At 42.8% G+C, this 18,727-nt stretch overlaps 1 protein-coding gene across 2 annotated transcripts in view; it reads right to left on the reverse strand.

The window, feature by feature from the left end:
• MEIS1 (Meis homeobox 1) overlaps window positions 1-18,727 on the reverse strand; it is a 132,147-nt gene that overhangs the window by 108,593 nt on the left and 4,827 nt on the right. For both annotated transcript variants that reach the window (XM_040623398.1, XM_040623399.1), the window contains exons 3-5: window positions 18,353-18,494; window positions 17,064-17,114; window positions 15,461-15,607 (exon numbers count right to left, since the gene is read on the reverse strand). In XM_040623398.1, the coding sequence (XP_040479332.1) occupies window positions 15,461-15,607; window positions 17,064-17,114; window positions 18,353-18,494 (340 nt within the window). The remainder of the gene's footprint in view (window positions 1-15,460; window positions 15,608-17,063; window positions 17,115-18,352; window positions 18,495-18,727) is intronic.

Raw genomic sequence — 18,727 nt, forward strand, 5'->3', positions numbered from 1 at the left:
TTTGTAATGTAATGACATAGGTTGATCCAGTCAAACCTGAAATATCTACATACAGGTGTATTCAGTTTACAGACCTTCTGGAAAGAATAGCTAACCTGAGCTGACTCCGTGTGCAGTTTGGTATGCCTTGGGCCACCTCCCAGCTGGTGTGTGCTCAGGGAATGCACACTGATCTTATTTTCACCTTCAAATAACATGATTTAAAGGTGGTTTGCTCCTCCCCACCCCATCAGGTTTAATTTGATGCCTAATATTTAGAAATCGCTTTACAGTATACAAAGCACTTTGACATATTTTCTCACTTGGTCGTTTATCACATCAATATGATGTCAGAATCATTTTTTCCCCAGATCAAAAATAGTGGGGTTTTGTTCTTCAAAATGTCTACCCTACCAGTCCCATTCAAAGAGGTAGATAAATGAGAGTCTGCTGATCTTGACTCTGAAGAGGTCAGCTAGCAGCTACGTAGAAATTGAGGAAATAATCAGAGGGTTCAAACTGTGAAGCTGGTCTATCCACCTATCCATAGGGAGTATCCTCTTTGGGAAGTACATTTACTTTTTCAAACCACCAGGGTCTCTTTAGCAAATGATCTCTCGTGGCCTAAAAGAGCTGGCTCGTGTCCCAAAGTGAACAGTGCAGTCCCTCCAGACCAGGGGAGTCCGTCCAGAGCAGGGGAGTCGCCAGTCCACGTGGGGAAAGCACCCATGTGCCCGATGCTTCGGTGCACGCACGCTCATGTTCCCACACCTGCACGGGCTCTACGGACGTCCGCACCCACGGGTATGCCCTTGTCCGTGAGCCATGACAGACGGGCTCGCTGATGGCCGCCATCACACACAGCCGGGGTGGCCACATCTCATTAGTCCCCACCCCTAGACTTTTCACTTCTGTCTCAATGGTGTCTCTCAGGATGCTTAAAGGCACAGAACTTCAGCAGAAACGATGCCTTATATGTTACCCAATCAATGATGCCATCAGAGAAAAGGGACCAGAGAGATCCATACACAGAGAGGGGAGGAGAGAAGGGGTCCAGGTACTGCTATACTAGCGGATACACGTTTACCAGGGTGCACTTGAAGTTGAAAAACTGGAAGTCTTAGGATTTCTTTCTTTATGAGTTATTTAAAGTCTGGTAGGCTAAAAGCCCTATTTAAAAATCTTGGTGGCCCCCATTTGCATTTGCTTGATAACCCAAATATACAGTATAAGCATTCAACTCAATCAACCACAAAGAGCCCCTACACTTTGCTAGAGCCCTAGGTAAACCCTGTTCTCAAAACTAGTCCTTTGAGGCTATGTCTATCCAACTTCAAATTCGGGTCATTCAGATTAAAAGTATAAAATTCTTTACACAGATTTCCAAAAAAAATCCCTGGAAATCATTAAGCAAATTCATTTAAGTATGGCAAGTTTGGGCAGTGCCTTTTTTTTTTTTTTTTAACACAGTGAAACTGTCCTCTTACCCTTTAAGCTTTTAGATATTTTTAAATACCAGAAGCTCACAGATTAATACTTGAGTGTGCCCACAGGCGTGGATTCAGGGGCCACATTAAAATGTGCTTGGGAATGGTCTGGAAGCGAAACCTTTTCTAAGTCCACACTCCATCCTGCTGAATGATAAAGTTGGGGAGGCGAGTGTTGTGCTCGGTGAAGACTGCTGGTGGCCTGAGGTGTCCCTCAGGGTGGCCCAGGCCGGCTGCAGGGAGGCCCACTCTTCACGAGATTACCTCCCTCACACAGTTCTTCCAACTTTCTCCTTTGACTCTCCTCCTTTTTCTCATTTCCTTCCCTCTCCCCGCCCCCACTCCTTCTCCTTTGCCAAGTCTGTAGGCCTGCCAGGGTGCTTGTTGAGCCCCTTTTTAATGCCGCGATAAAATGTGCTTATTACTAACCCACTTAGCAGAGGCCTGACGGGTAATTTTGGTGACTCAGGGCAGATGGTAAATTAGGGGTGAGACAATGGAAATCCAGCATCCCCACTCAGATTCTGCGGCTCTCACCAAGACACCACACTTCCCCTTCCAGCCCTACCATATTTGCCATTGTGAACGTTTAATCTAGGAACGCATCTCAACGATTATCCAATTATCCCTTAGTTATGGTGCTCACCACGCTGGAGCCAGCCGGTATCCTCACACATGGCATAAGGGTGTCTAATTCAGCATCCCATAAGGTAGACTTCTGAAAACTTCCTAAAACTTAGCAACTCTGATGTACTGCTTTAAATATATATGTATGAATTTATTTATTTAGATATACACGATCGTACAACGGTAATGGCGGGTAGTTTGTGAAGGCAGGGACAGCGTCTGTTAAATGGAGTTCCAGATTTCCCACTTCTCACGTACCACAAATAAAACCTACAAAAATGATCATTTTTCAAACACTGAATCCTCTATCTCTGTGTAATGAGGCATGTAGAGAGGAGGAGAAGAATTTTTGTGCTTTTTTGCCTTTGGTGAAAATTCTCCCAGGAGTAATTTCATCTTTAAATGAAAAGTTTTGTATCAGGTGATTGTATGAGCTCCAGGAATCCCCGAAGCCTCAGGTTCAAACACGGGGAGAGGCACCAGTGCACACTCACGTGCACACTCACCACTTCCGCACACACAGCAACCTACACACGTCGTGTGCATGAGGAAGAAGGCAAAAGAATGTGGAAAGGAACTAACTTTAATGTTTTTAATTATGTTGTGATGAAATTTAAAGCAGTCTGGCAGTCAGATGCATCTTTAAAATCTACCAGCCCTTAACTATTTGCCTGCTCTCCTGCCAGTGCCTGAGCCTAGCTCCCCTCCTCAGGCTCCAGGGCTGGTCGCTGTGGCAGGTGTGAAGGCAGTGGCCTAAAGAGGCCAGACCCAGTACACTGGGTCACTTTCCCCGTGCTCCTTAAGATCTGACTTTCACAGCCTGATACCTTTTAGGACTCAACTCTGACACTCTCAGGTCATTACTGACCTGCAGAGCGGAATTAACTCATCCACGACATTAAAAATGAAATCGACAAGGCTGAGGAACAAGTCTACGGATATAAAACACCACCTGAAATATTCCAAAAGCATTCCTTGTGAAATCCACACAGCACTGATACCTGTGGTCCAATCTGTCTACTTCGAGGACCGAGGCTAGTAGCATCTCAGGGTGACCCCCCACCGTGATCTCGGAAGATAACACTGATTCCTACACGGGGCAGGTGCACTCCAACAATAACATGGGAAAAGAACAATTACTACAAAGGGAAACTACTACCAAGGGATAACAAGCAGTTTTACCCGTCTTATAACTGGAAAGTAGATGAGTAATTTAGAAATTATTCAGGTGCCCTGAATGTTCAAATTCTACTAAGCAGTTTGTTGCGGAGAAAAATCTCATGAACGGAAGAGCCAATAAAGCCTTATTACACTAGGAATCTTAGTAAAAATACTTATTTATGTTTCAATAATCTCTCCTTTTCCTGTGCTATTGTATTCTGGCTGGCATGCAATTAATAAAAGTAAACCCTTATATTAAATGACTAACGATTCTATATACCTCTACTCCTGCAATACCTGTGAACTGTAATTCAGAATTAAAATGTTTAAACAAACAAACACTCTAATCCAACCGGCACCACTGTATCTCCAAATATTTGTATGTAAATATTTCAAACCATACTCCTTATTTATCTTCTGAGAGCTTTCTGCTGAAATTCAGATTATTTTCTATCATTTCTATTTAGGAGTGACAGAAGATCCATAAATTATATGCCAGTATTACCTGATGTTATAAAATCCCTTTTGTAACATTGCTTGCTTCCCAATGTTTTATTTTACATTTGAAACTCAGTATTCAGTGCTCCTCATTCTGCAAACAAATTAAGATAAAATAAACCCAAAAGTGTCTTATATAAAACAACTTCAAACCACAAATTTTCTAGGCAACGATCCTAGCAAAAAGAACATCCCGATAATGCAGAAAACATTGTATCCTTAGCACGAGTAGATAATAAGACCTTGTAAGCAACTGGCCGCTAGCCATGAAGCAAATTTGCACTCAGAAATGTAGAGAAAAGTACTCAGCACGAGATCTGCACAGAACTATTACTTGAGGCTGAACCTGAAAGCGCCGCTGTAGTGATTCTCTGTACTGTCTCAGCAACACGACTGAGTGCCCAGTCTTCTTTTACACTAGGAGGAAGTCAGAATAATAGTGACCCCACCTAGTAAGAATGAAAAAGACATTTTCCTTAAACTCTTTGATTATAAAAGGGTCTATAAAATAGCACCTCATTAACAACCACCCTATCTTCCCTCCCCAAATCAAACTCAGGCTGCTGAAGATTGGGTGGAATACAAGGGGATAAAATATCATTCACTATGCTGCTTATTTAAGGTTTCGGGTTTTAAATGCTCTCCATTCATTCACATTTAGTTGTCACAGTAACTCCACGTGATGGGTTCTTTATCCCCATGTTACAGATGATGACACTAAGGCTCACGGCGGACAGGGCCTTATCCTCTCCCAGCAAAGCCTAGAGTCAAACACCAGTGCTCTGGCTCTAAGTTATATACATTTTATTGAAATACTCCCAGCCTGAGAGGTTGTGTAACTAAAAGTTACAATCAGTACACTTAATTGCTCTTCTCTAGTGTTTCTGAAATCTCTTCTACTTCTAAACTCTCAAATCAGAAAATCCACAATTTTGACATGAGAAGAAAAAAAAAAACAAACCATTCAGCCAAGATGTATTGTTGTGTTTTTTTTCCTTATAGCATTATACTTTGAACAAAAGAATCATAGAGATTTACATTTACCACTGATTTCCACCAACAATTAGCTACAGGGTATTCTCTAATTTCCCTGTGGTTTTTTCAGAAGCATTTCCAGCTTTTTATATTTTCAACCAACTTGTATTTTCAAAGTATCTGTCATTCTTCAAGGATTTTTGAATCCTTGAGCTCTCTCGCTCTCCCTTTCCTTCATTATTTATCTTTGGTGAAATCATCAGAAAGCTCTTTCTCAAGGCATTTTGAAATTTAATTTACATTTCTGATTCTTAGAATGGCCAAGTTCTCTATATTTCAAGTCACTTAACTGAGGGATCAACCAAGGTGGCCGTCAATTCGAGAAGCAGGAGTCTCAGTTTTACTGTTGGTTTACTTTTTAAGGGATTCCACTTCATCGGAATGCCATTCTTCAGCCATATGCAAGGCTATTATTCTGAGGCTGTTCATACTATTCTAGCAGTTATTGAGTATGTGGAGTATTAGAAGTATACTACAAGTGAAGAAAAGCCCCATAATTGATTTCTTAATGTTTCATTCTCCTCTTTTTCTACTGGCACGTTCTTTACATGCCCTCAATAAATATTAAACACTCAAACAACTCACTACTAGGGTGGCAAGCAAACCTTCAGAATGTCGAAACAGAAGAGTGAAGAACAATGCACCTAATTGAAATGGCAGGGTAATTTGGAAAATAAAATTGAGTTGCTGCAAATTCCAAATTCCAGAATAAAAATGTTTATACTCGCTCAAATGCAGATTGTTACTGGCTTTGAATAATTATCAGAATAAAAAATACTTGAACACCAACAATACACTTGATATGCATAGAAGCAGCACAGTCTAGATGTCTCTATTATTCTGCGCAAGGAAGTGCAGGACACAAGGAGTCTGATATTTTTCTTGGTGATTTTGTTATTGAACACACCTTACAAAATCCCCAAATGTGGTGAAACAATAGGCCAAGCTACCAAATACACAACTAGCATTAAAATTTCATGGACAATATTCTTCAGGAAATTGTAAACACATTAAGGGACAAAGAAGCACATTGAAAGAAATGAAGGGGTTAATGTTCTGCTCCTCAGTATCTTTTTTTGTCCTCAAACATATGAATGTATCACCAAGACCAATGTGAAATGTAAAGTTCCTGATTCCCTTTGGCAGAAGCTAGAGCCAAGAAAACTATGACAATTAAAATGAAAATGGAAAAACGCATGTGCGTCTGGAATGATGACATACAAACACGTAACGGAGCTCTAAGAGACGACACTTATCTGCACACTGAGGGTAGCCCTATTATCTACTTAGGGTTATGCCATTTTGGGTGGAGATACCGCCCATATCTCTCAAAGATAAGTTCCATATGCTCTGTATAGTTATAGCATATTTCCCATAAATAATGTATACAATAGACTGTAAATAAATAATACATTTATCTGAACTGTTCAAGAGCGAAGGGCAGAGTAGCTACTCATGACACTGAGTCTCCTCTGAATGAACAATTTCAAATGAAAGTAACGTTCAATGAGGAATTACCACAAAGTTCTTACACTTAAATATTCTGACACGGGGGTTTTAAAATGATTCCAGATCTGGGTGGGAACTTTCAAGCCGATGTTTCAACTAAACCCAAAATACCCAATTTAATTTTACTGTTAAAGTTTCTATTCTGATTGCAGCATCCTACCTATGTGCTGCAATTTTTAATTCTCTCTCTACACTACTGCTTTTTATAATCAATAAAATAACTAGACTTAAAATGTCATGCATGAGATTTTGTCTCATGAAACACAGTGGCTTTATTTTTTCTTCCCTGCGAATAACGTTTAACACTGCAGTGAACAGAAAGGAAGGCTACCTTAAAAAAAAAAAAAAAATCCCCCCCAAAGCCCACCTGCACTGGTTAGTTTGCTAGGATTTTACACTATAAAAATTATGAGTCCCACCCTCAAAGAATCTCCCTTTGAAGCCCTAGAGACACACAAACTATTTCCACTTCTTGTAAATGGTATAAGTAGGCCTTTAGAGCATCAGACACTGTACACCATTTAGTTGGAAATTAAGTTTTCAAATCGCTAAGGAATAGTCTCTGAATAACAGAAAACACTATAGGTCACAGTTAATTATAGCTTGTCTATCAAATTAAGTTAATGTTCGAGAACACATCCAAATAGTTATGGAGACATTAGGAGGAGTTTTATTGTCAAAGAAATTCTTATTCATTCAGCTTCTAATATTTTTTTTTAAAACAGAGATAAGCCTTTTACAAGTTGGGATGGCACAAGAAAACTCTGGGTTTACATCAAATTGCTCCCTTCATTGTCCTTTTGATGACTGTGTCGATTTCATTATAAACTTCATTTTCCAGAGTTTCATAATAGTCATAAACACACTTCACTTTAAAGAGTTTCTATGGGACATAATGTGAATGCAAATGCAGAACAAAATGCAAATCGTGGAGGTCTGGGAACAAATATGGACTATCCGTTAAGAATACAGTCGTTGAAAATAAACATTTAGGCCTTAAGAGGAAGAACACAAAAGGCCTGATATGAATCTTTATATCAAGTATTCAGAGCCCTAGGGAAGGCAAACAAGAACAATAGTTTTCAGTTTTGTTCCTAATTGTAAAGCACAGGCTGGGAATATTTGATGACTTTGGTCTCTTCTCATTCCTGTTCTAAAGTGAGTCACATTTTTCATCTTTGCAGGAAAATAAACCCACGTGTGGGTAATAGCCCACAAGGTAATCAAACAGGGAAATGAGACCTAGCAAACTAGTTTAAGTTCAAATCTCAGGCCTAGGAGGTTTACCAAACAGTGGCAAAGAAGTGATTAGAAAGAAAGAACCAGAGCCCGACTTTGCTAAATAATAACCACCAACCCAGATATTTACAACTAATAATAAACACGCTACCACGTGGTGTTGTAAAGTATAAGGGGAAAATCTAGAGGAATGGGAATTCATCAGCACTAATTAATTCCAAGTTATGTGTTGTCCGGGAATCATTCTAATATCGCTCAAAATGTTAATTATCCACCTACCACGATTTTCTATATGAGTCAAAATAACATACGCTTAAATCCATTGTAAAATAAGACTTTGTATTGTGTCAAAATGAAATAAAAGTAGGGAGACTAAGCATGTTGCTTAAACTTGGTAAACTCATAAAAAGTCATGGTGACTTTAAGAGTATTACTTAGCAACCTTATTAACAGTAACAGCACTTCCTTTCTGAGGAAAACTACTATTTCATTTAAGTTTTTTAAAGAACCACAACATTTCACACTCAAGGTTCTTAACCTCATGATTATAAATCCTACTAATTGTAAATGGAGTCATGAATAGTACCAGTGGGAGAATCAGTTATAGAAATGTGTTTTTGAGGATTATAAATAATATAGAATTTATTTTTACAATTTATTTATCCTCCGTTAGTTTATGGCATACACAGTGGTGCATATGTCATGGAAAAGTGATAGCAGGATTATTGCATATCTTGAAGAGAGTTAATGACTTGTCCAGGCTATAATTTGGATTTAACTGTATATACTCGTGATGCCAATGAACAACAGGTATATAATTCAATAAACATAGAACTAAGCTTTTTTTTCCATCAGAGAATAAACTTTTAATGGTATGTTTAGTCAATTTTAGGAATTCTTAACAAGAAGTCCAGAAATCTAAAACAATTTCAAAAGATTTGCACTCTTCCATTTTCCTTTAACAAGAATGTATTTCCTAGATTAAGAAATGCTATCTGGGAAAAAAAATGTGTTCAGAGAGAGTCTAGTAAAGTGTTGCCAATTGCTTTAATTCTGCACACATGAATGCATTAAATTGATTGAAACTGGATTCTAGTGACAAATTTTTAAATGACTATATTCTTGCTTATTTCACATGGTATCCTTTGTACCATTTATTAAAATGTCAAATTCACAAGTGTGGGAAATCCAGCAATTTGCCCAACATAGGTATACTTCCTAGAGAGGCTGCTTGAAGACTCCAAAAAGCTCTTGCAAATTCCTATACCCCTGAAATCATGGCACTTTTAATTAAGGATATGGTGAGAATGTCCTTTTATTTTTACACTACATACGCGCACTCAACTGCTTGAATTTTTCAAAATTGATTTTATACACGTAAGGTTTATTCACAAATATTAAAGATAACAAAATACCCGAACTTTTACTGGATCCCAAAAGTCAAATTTTGGAATTATTATTAAAATTCAAATTGGAAGACTGTATTTTGTGTTTTAGACTCTAACTTTTCAAACAGGTACTCTATGCCGATGGGTCCTACTGAGAGGGACCACCAAGTCGTACCTGATTTACAGCAGTGTTGTTTCACTGGGGATTTCGGAAAACTTTAAGTCTGACATCTGACAACTATCAGACACACAGTCACATATATTTTATTTTTATCTATCTGTAAAAGAATACTTTCCCATAGTCTTGGTGTAATTTTTAAATATTAAATAATTAAATGTTTTGCACTCAGGAGAAATGACCAAAAAAACCTGCTTCAATTATAACGTAAATTCAAGTAATACTTTGATACACATATGACAGCTATCATAATCCAAAAAAGGCCACGTAAAACATTACCACTGCAAACATTTAAGACTGTGTAACAAAAATGAATGAGAATGGTATCAGTTTACTATCTTTCAACTATTTCCCTGACAGTGGAGTCAAACAATGTTGAATTATACACCTTCTTACAGGAAGTCTTATTTTGTGTTCATTTTTTTTTTTTTATCATTTCCCTGCTAGTCTCTATAGGAATTTGGCAGTATGCCGACTTTCCCTTAAAAGTTTCTGTATACATACTTGGGCTGTGTTTGATGATTAAATGATCATTTATTAAAACTTAAGCATTTCACATTTGTTTGACATATTTACGTTTCATAAGAAAATATTGTTATTGCGATGGAAAGCATAACATCACCAATACAAAAATACTTCATTTGAATTCATGTTGACAATATTTTCATTTATGACAAGTGTCTTAATATAACTTGTTATGCATTCTTCACAGTATCTCCCAGTCTACCTGCGAGGGAAGGTATGCTAGTTTTACTACTGTAGGCCTCGTGTCAATATTTTAGCCTATCTGCCTGACCTTAATAAGCCTGTTTCTACCATGGGGTCACAAACAGTCTTTATTTTTAAGAGTATGGAGTTTTTTCTGCATAATTTTCCTTCCCTCACCCAGCAACAGCTGTGTTTTAAATCTTTTGGACTATGACAAACATTTTAACATTTAAACATACAAGGGTTTGAAAATATAATGATTTAAAATTTGTTTATTTTCAAAGTTGAGCAATTATAGCATTATATCTGTTACTTTTTTGAAAGCAGTGCCCACATGTTACTCCTTTTTCCCCCCTTCCTTCCTTCTGCTCATCTTCCTCTACTATGTAAGCTTCTCCATGTTTTCTTATAAAAGTCTCTAAGTTAGGACCAATAACAACAGTGCACACAACCACTCTATATATTTCCAAATCATGAGCAATGGAGTCATTCTGGTTGGAGAGGGATTGCTATTTGAGTGACCTACTGCTGCAGAGCTAGTTAAATCACTGAACAACAGTTACCGTTAGGGCTTTACTTCATACAAAGTAGCATTAGTATCATTGCTTTCCATTAACCGTGGAACTCGCACTGGGGGACTTTCACTTGAGAGAGAGAGACAGAGAGAGAGAGAGTGAGACAGAGAGATGCACTATGAAAAGGGACTAACTTTTGTAGTATTAGCATTTAGACTTAACAGACATTTAACAATGTAATTGATCTCAACCCATCTGCATATACTCTTCACTTGCTTATCCTAAAATGTTTTTTAAGTGCCCATATTAGGAATCAATACATCCCTACTCTGAAATTCACACACAGATACACACTAAAAGCCAATCAGATGAAGAGCACACTTACCTTGATGAGCACTGAGTAATATATAGAACTGTTGAATCACTATATTGTACACCTGAAACTATCATAGCGCTGTATGTTAACTCTACTGGGATTAAAATTTTAAAAAACCCAACCAGAAAGCAACAATAAAAACACACCTGGTAAACAATTAAGTTTTAATTCAAAGGATACTAAGCCATAAAGGACCCAGAACGAACATCCCAATTAGCCAATGTAGTGACAAGCAGTCAACACCTTATTATTTAATCATTAAAGAGAATCTTGCCATAATTTCCCTTCACATATTTCAAAAAAAAAAAAAAAAAGGAATTAAGAGTACGACACAAGGCCCACAACAACAATCAAAGAGTAAAGTTAGATGAATCTAAGACCCCCATCGATGCAAGGCCTGTGGACTGAGAGTTTCCAAGACAAAGGCATTAATTGGGACCCTGTGAAGTATTTACAATTTAAATAAGACGTGTCCATGTGTAAGCATTTAGAAACAAACTACCTGACAAAGGGACCATTTTCCTGTCTCTTGCTGTTTGTGGCCAGTTTTCTTATTGGATGAAAACAAATTGCCTGCATTTCTAGTATTAGTAAAATACCCAGTGGCCTCATCTATTTTTTTTCTAAAGCAGCAGATCTGATTCATCAAGGACACTAGGCTGTCCCTTGCCCTCCCATCCCCATTCCTTACCATAACACCTCCCCAAAAGAGAAAGCTAATTCTCCCTTGGAAGCATCCCTACCCAAATTTGCAGGGAGGGGGCGTTTTCAGTCAAGTCCAAGTTCAGTTTTAAGAATTCTTTAACTCAAAAGATGCTTTAGAAACAACACCCCGCACTTTTAAAATAAAGCAATCGCCAGCAGGGTTTTCCTAGCCCACTTGGGAACCAAAGCTCACTGGCCCAAGGCTGCCCCGGATCCCAGAGGCCCCAGGCCTGGCGCTCTCCAGCCTGGCCCCGGAGGCCGATCCTCCTCCCCTGGGAGTTTTAGCAGCACTTGGCATTTAACCTGCCTGGCGTGCGTGGCTTTCTGGTTCCATCTCCTTGAGCCACATTACTTCTCCCCAGATGTCAGGCACAAATCTGGATTAACATGCAACAGGGCGCCCTGTGCAGTCCGCCAGCCCTCGCCCAAGAGCTGTTAAATGCAGATTCAGCTGAGGACCCCCCGGAGAGCTGCTGTTGAATAAAAATTGTAATCCAAAGGGACCATTTCTTTGCCTCCCGCTGCTTGTGGGAAACCGGGGCTGGCGCCCTAGCACAGGCCCAGCTAGTCCGCGCTCGCTACGAGCAGGCGTGGCCACCTCGGGAGGCGGCCTTAGGGTCGGGAGACTCTTCACTCCTCTCTCTCCACTCTCTGGACCGGTTCTTGGAGTGGAAAATGCTTAGATTCAAGGAGTGGCGAGCAACGGACAGCCCTGGGAAGGAAGACTTCATTCGACGGCTCCTTCTGGCAGCGAGACCTAAAGTCTAACATCTGGGCGCCCAGGCTCTTCCCCGCCTAACCCCTTTTGACGCCCGCAGTTCCACCTGAACCCCCCAAGCAGGCGTCCCGCCTCCTGACGGGCCCGCTTCCTTCTCCACTGACAACCAGGCTCAACCCTCGCCTCCACGCCTCGCACCAAAGTTCCTCGCTGCTCCGGCTCCCGGGGCCCAGCCCGGCCCTCGCCCGGAGCGGAGGCCCGGAAGCCCCAGGTGCCCCTCGCTGCCCCCAGTCTCCGGGCGTCGGGAGCGTCGGTACCCAGCTGAGAGCGAGGCCCTCGGGAGAGGGCGCCCGGGAGGCCTGCGCCCGCGGGAGGTGACTCTCAGGCCTGGCTCCTTGAGGTCTGAGAGTGGAAGTGGGCGGGAATTGGGGGGGGGGGAGAAACGAGATTACGGCTTCTACTAGTGTCTTCATCTGATAAAAATTAAAAAAAAAAAAAAGGCATCGCTACGAGGCCAAATTGATATCCGCCGACTTAGCCCTCCGGGAAACCGGCTGGTATCAAAGTCGTCGATCCTAGGTCCCTGCGCGGGTGGCAGCCTTCGCGCCCTCCAAGGGTAAAAGTAAAATAAAATAAACCGTGCCGCCAGCAGGCCCTAGAGACAGAGGGGTTAATGAGCTAACGAGGACCAGCGCTCGCACCACACCTGAAGCATCCAGTCCCGGAGAGTACCCTCTGCGGGGGCTCAAACTGGCTGGGCCACATTCGCAGACAGGTGGCGAGACCGTCCTTTTTGGGCCCAGTCCCCGGGGCGCCGCACTAAGGGTCCAGCGCCCCCAGGGACCTGCAGGCAGGCTTCAGTCCGAAGAACTGGCGCCCAGCGGGCGGCCCTAGTGCCTGGTCTCTCTCTCCCCACTTCCCAGAGCAGGGGACTCCACTCCGGGGCGAGGCTAGGTCCCGCGTGCGCCCCGCGCTCCCAGCTCCCAGCTCCAAAGAGAGCCCAGGCACACTCGCTCCTGGTTCCCGGGAAGCGGACAATTAGGAAAAACAAACTTGGATTTGCTGCCCTCCGACCAAGACCTAGGTGAGCTGAAGGGGTCACGCGAGTGCGTCCACGCGCATTGGCCAACAGCGCCACGAGCCCAGCTAAAGCTGCGAAGCCCACCAGTAAGCGGTGGGGGCGGGATGCACACTTCTCATTTTTTAGGTGAGGGAGGAGGAAAAAATGCGAATTTTCATCCACTACAATTGCCTACCAATCTGCATACCTCAAATTAAGGTAACTGTGTAACAAAAGTTTACCGAAGGAGTAGGGAGAAAACTCAATGATGTTATATCAATTTTATGTCCCCCCCCAATAAAACCCATAGCTTTGGTCCTTTATCTTTGACTTTAATAAAATAATGATTCGTTGAGAAAATGGGGTATAAATCTTCATTTTGGAGGCAATTAAAGTGTTGATTTCATTCATGCCCCTAAGCGATTCTTGTAATTTGCTCAAATAGCTTTATGTACCCAGCACTCCGGAGCTCTTAGAATCCCATTTTCTAGTTAGGCTTGTTGGATTACAATTTTTATTCAACAGCAGCTACCCAAGGGTTCCTCAGCGGAATCTGCATTTAACAGCTCCAGGGCGAGGGCTGGCGGGCTGAACCAGGCGGGAGTCCCGGCAGCCCGCAGGGCCGGAGCCGGGCCGGGAGCCGCCTGCAGTTTTCCCACCTCGGCGGGGCCGCACAGGGATTGCGCAGACTGCCTGTTCTGTACACCCGTCTACACTGCCGAAAGTTTGCAACTTGCCAAATCATAGTAAAGAACCGGCGCATTGGCGTTTTTAAAGCTCAGCTCTGCCTGCCCTCCACCGCTCTTGGGGAAAGGAGGAATTCGGCCTCTGTCGCGGAATTACCGAGAGAAATCCAAGCTGGGAATTTATTTTAAGAGGGTGATGTTGAGAGGAGAAAACTTTAAGATGACACCAAGACCCAGGAGTCGGGCACTCCTGCAAGGACTCTCCAAGATAGCGGCTAGCCAACAGTGATCATGGCAGCGCTTGCAAAGGAAACTCCGCAGGACTGGCTGTCCTTTGGCTTAACAAAGGCAGGCTGATCTCTCCCCCCAAGACGGAACTCACGTGCCAAGTCAGAAAGAGAAACAACTCTAGGCCTTCACTTATGTATGGAGAGGCCAGAGGAGACCCGCAACCCAAATCTCTACTCGCGTTGCAGCAATTCGCTACGGAGAGCTGTCCTGAGCCCGTTTCATCTCACCCGCTCCTCAGGTTTTCACTTTCATTGCATTTTTGCAACTTCTTTGGGCCAATCCAGGGACGCAGCGACAGGAGAGAGAGAGTGAGAGAGGGAGGGAGAGAGAGACAGAGAGACAGAGAGAGAGACTGGGAGCAAACAGTGGTGTTAGGGTGAGAGAGCGACAGAAATCCCCCCCCCAGCAACTCCAAATAAAAGTCGTCCCCACTTAGCAACGCCGCGGAAGAAGGGCCTGGAGGGAGGACCGGAGAGGAGGGGGCGAAGCAAGCAAAGGCCGGCCGTTGAGAGCGAAGGCGGCGCGAAGTCCCCCACCACCACACGGAGGGAGTCGCCGGGGTGCCCCTGACGCTGACACTTCCACAAGCTGCCAACCCAGAGGGCCCAGTGCACGTACCAGCTGAAGGATGAGTGGAAAGGAGGAGGAGAAACGTCCATATTTATCTGTTTTTATAACCTCGGCCTGGTCTTATTTTTTCTATTAAGTACAATAAAATGGGCGAGCTTGCAGCGAGCACTGCACAAAGCAATGTTCAGTGAGGTCTAGAAGCGTTCGGCCGAGGAAAACTGACAAGACAGGCTAATGAGCCGTATAGACAGGGAGAAAATAGCCAGCATTTGCTAGATTTCAAACCCTCGCTGTCTCTCTTAGACCACCTATCTTGGGTTTATTCCTAATAAAATAAGAAATAAGCAGACCCTACACTTTTCTTTTCTTCGAAATAGAAGGGGAAAAAAATGCTCCAGAACAAAGCCCTGCAATCAGAGGCGGTCACTGGCAGTTAACACTCCCATTATTATAGAGGGTAAATAAAATAAAGACAAAAATTAAAAGCGACAAGAAACAGGTCAAGTTTGCAGGCAAAGCTTTTACAAGCTCATCTCTCCAGGTCGAATCCCAGAGCCAGCCTTAATGAAGCAATAATAGCCACATTATTCAAAAATTTTCATTTCGATGGAAATGTATCTAAAAGGGACTTAATCATATGCAAATAATAAAAGGAGGTGGTAGTGACCCAGCAAGCAATATGCATACAGATTTTTTTTTTCTAAGGATGTTGAAATTGAAAAGCGCGTACCTGGTCGGTCAGATTTGCTGATCTTGTTATATCTTCACTGTCTGATTTTGATCCTCCTTCTCTGTCGTCTATCACCAGATCGATAGGCATTTTCCCTTTCAAACAGCTAATGTACCGGTGGCAGAAATTGTCACATAATTCGTGTACCTACATTATGACAGAAATAAAAAAATGGAAATATAATCAGGAGTGCATAAATGACATTGACAAGTGCAAACCACCCCCCTTGTGAGATCCAAACTTCCAAATAGGGAAACACAGAGCAATTGTCCTCCAGAGACCCCCAGACGCATCCAGAATTAGGAATAACTTTCTTTTCTTGCAAAATAGAGATATCCCAGAAAATTGACAGTGACAAGATGATTCACAGGCTACAACATATTCAACACCCGTGTTAAATTCATCTGCTCCCAGGGCTGTGGCCATTAGAGAGGTGACCTGCGTGGGTGACATTTAAGGTAAACTATTTAATTTCATCCACTTACTTTATCATAAGTCCTTTTCCAATGAATCTAAGGGAAAACGTGAATATATATATAGTAGAGATCTCTCTCTCTCTCTCTCTCTCTCTCTCTGTGTATCTCCAAAGGACCAGTACTGTGGTGGCATAGGATATATGTCAGACAGCCCAAGTCCTTATAACATTTGTAATTAGGGATTCTACCCATAAGAAGCATATTTTAGGATACTTTTAAAAAATAGAAGAAAATCAAATTGCCAGTACTCATGATATGAAAAACACCTACAGCCACAAAAAAAGTATCAAATTGATTTTTTTAAAAAAGGAAAAAGAAATCTTCAAAATATTTAGGTATAAGTGGAGCGGTCTCTTACAGGCCTCAGGCATCACTGACATGCAAAAACTCACAAGAAACCCCAGTGTGCTTGCAATTTAATGTTAGTTTGAATTACAATGCATTAAGTTTTTATTGCTGAGATTTATAGAACAGCTAGCAAAATCATGTTATCCCACACCCTTTCTTGAGTGTGAAGGTGGGGTGTGTGCAGGATTCACAGATTCAAGAAATTGACACAACTATCAACTCTGCTTTGTCTCTGCACAAGGTTTAATATGCCTCCCCCACCACCTCCGCCAGACTCCCTGCCCACTCCTCCTCCTCCCTCCGCCTCTCCTCTGTGTCTGACCTGCCGCTGCTCTCAGACTGTCTTCCAGAAACTCACCAAAACTAAACAAAACTCCCTCACCCACCCACCCAGAGGTAGCAAAGAAAAGGGGGAAGAGGAAGAAAAGAGATCATAAAGGTATAACCTGTGAAGCAAACTCACAGCAGCATTCTAAACATCAAGAGAGATGCATAGAATTGCAACTATTTATACAAAGCCAGCAAAGTATTAAGAATGAATACAGGGCTAGGGCATTTGAAATGCCCATTTTAGTGGCTGAAATTGTAATTAAACTGCAAAGAGAAATGGACGCTAAGATTGGCCTTGACACTAATTACCAGAAAGAAAGACATTTATGCAAATGTCTCAGAAGCCTGAACTTCAGCCATTCAGAACCCTCCCCCCACCCCACCCCACCCCACCCCCTCAAGATTGGGGGTGAGGAGAAAGCAAAAGGAAAAGAGTCTAGAGAAATTACCTTCTCTAATTCCAACAGATGAAACCTTAATACTTGTATGGCTTGAATCATCTGCAAAGATACAAAAAGAATGAGCACCCTATTCCTAGTTTGCAGAAAATTGGCTGTCACAGCTCTACCATTTCCAGCCTATCAACCCCCCCCCCCCAGTAAATAGAGTTATTTTGATTTATGACAATAACACTAAAACTTAATAGCAGGGACTGGGTACCATCTAGAGGTTTATACTTCTTAAGGAGGAAAAAATAGCTAAAACAACAACAAAGCATCTAAGTGGGGATCGTAAACACTCTCCTCTCCCATGGCTCTTCCCCTTCTCAGCCCCACTGCCCCCACCCCACCTGAAAGGGCCACATCCCTGGACTAGAATGTTCCTCGCAAAGAGTGCACGGAAAATATTCCAAATAGTCCCCAAAGTGTGGCTTTTCACAGTGCAAACTTTCTGCTGCTTTCCGCACACCTTTCGGGCATACTGGTGCTTTGGGGGCTCTTGCCCGGTTGCTGCCCTGGTGACGCGACTTTGAGGGCTGGGAAGTCCGCAAAGTTTAAGCACACACGCTGACAGGCCCGGAGATAAATCCCCGCGCTGATTAGAGCTGCGCTGCCCGGCTGTCATAAAAAACAAAAGCTCGCGTTTCCCCGCGCCGGCTTGCCCGGCCCCTCTCGAGATGAATTTATTTCCCCGGGATCTTGTCCCGGACCACTTGTCCGTGGACGGAAACGTCTGCAGCCGCCTTGCAGCTGAGAGAGGGTGGGGGGGGGGGAGGAAAGAAAGAACATTTGAAATCTGGTCGCCTTCCTAGTTTCTTGCCTCATTACCCTGTCGGGGGCAAGATGTAACCTCCGGGAAGGGCTCGGTGACACCGAGTTCGTCCCGCGCAGGAACACTTCAGTGTGAATCAAATAAGCCAAAAAGAAGCCCAGAGCTCAGGGTTACTTCTGCCAGTAGCTATGCGTCTAGAGGACGCTGCCCTGCTCGCCAAGACCAAGGCAGCTACCGCGCGTGGTGCTTGTGATTTTATTTTATAGAGTGAGCTTTCTGCGTTAGGTTATGAAGCGTGAGTTGGGAAGACTATGGGTGATTTTAAGTCGTCCGCAGACACTCCTATGGGAGGAAAATCTCAGGGTAGATGTCACAGGCATGGCTTACGGTGGACTATTTACTGGTTACTTTTGAAAATGTGCTGGGTGGGGGAGGGAGTTTCTTTCTTTCTTTCTTTCTTTCTTTCTTTCTTTCTTTCTTTCTTTCTTTCTTTTTTCTTTACTTTTTAAACATATATTTTGCTGACCTGTTTGGCGAACACGGCTATATCTTCATTGAATGACTCTGACGAGCAGACGTCCCCGCCCGCCACCCCCGGCTCGCGGGGGGTACAAGTAGCTAATTCACATTTCTCAAAAATCAGTGCTAAGAGAGGGAAGAGGGGGTGTCTGCAAGAAAATACAACAGTCACAAACAACACAATGGTTAGTCCCGAGTCAGTGAAAAAGGCGCCCAAGAAAAACAGCCAGAGGAGCTCGAGGCAGGGACCCCCTCTCTGATTTTGTCATCTACTTTTTTCCTCCCTCCTGCCCCCCAGGGGACTGCTCACCTCCCCTTCCTCCTAGGGCTCCGAAGTCGGAGGCCCTTAGCCACGGACAGTATCTGAGGATCGGTTCAGCAT

The sequence above is a fragment of the Ursus maritimus genome, unplaced genomic scaffold, assembly GCF_017311325.1.
Source record: "Ursus maritimus isolate PB19 unplaced genomic scaffold, ASM1731132v1 scaffold_6, whole genome shotgun sequence".
Lineage (NCBI taxonomy): Eukaryota > Metazoa > Chordata > Mammalia > Carnivora > Ursidae > Ursus > Ursus maritimus.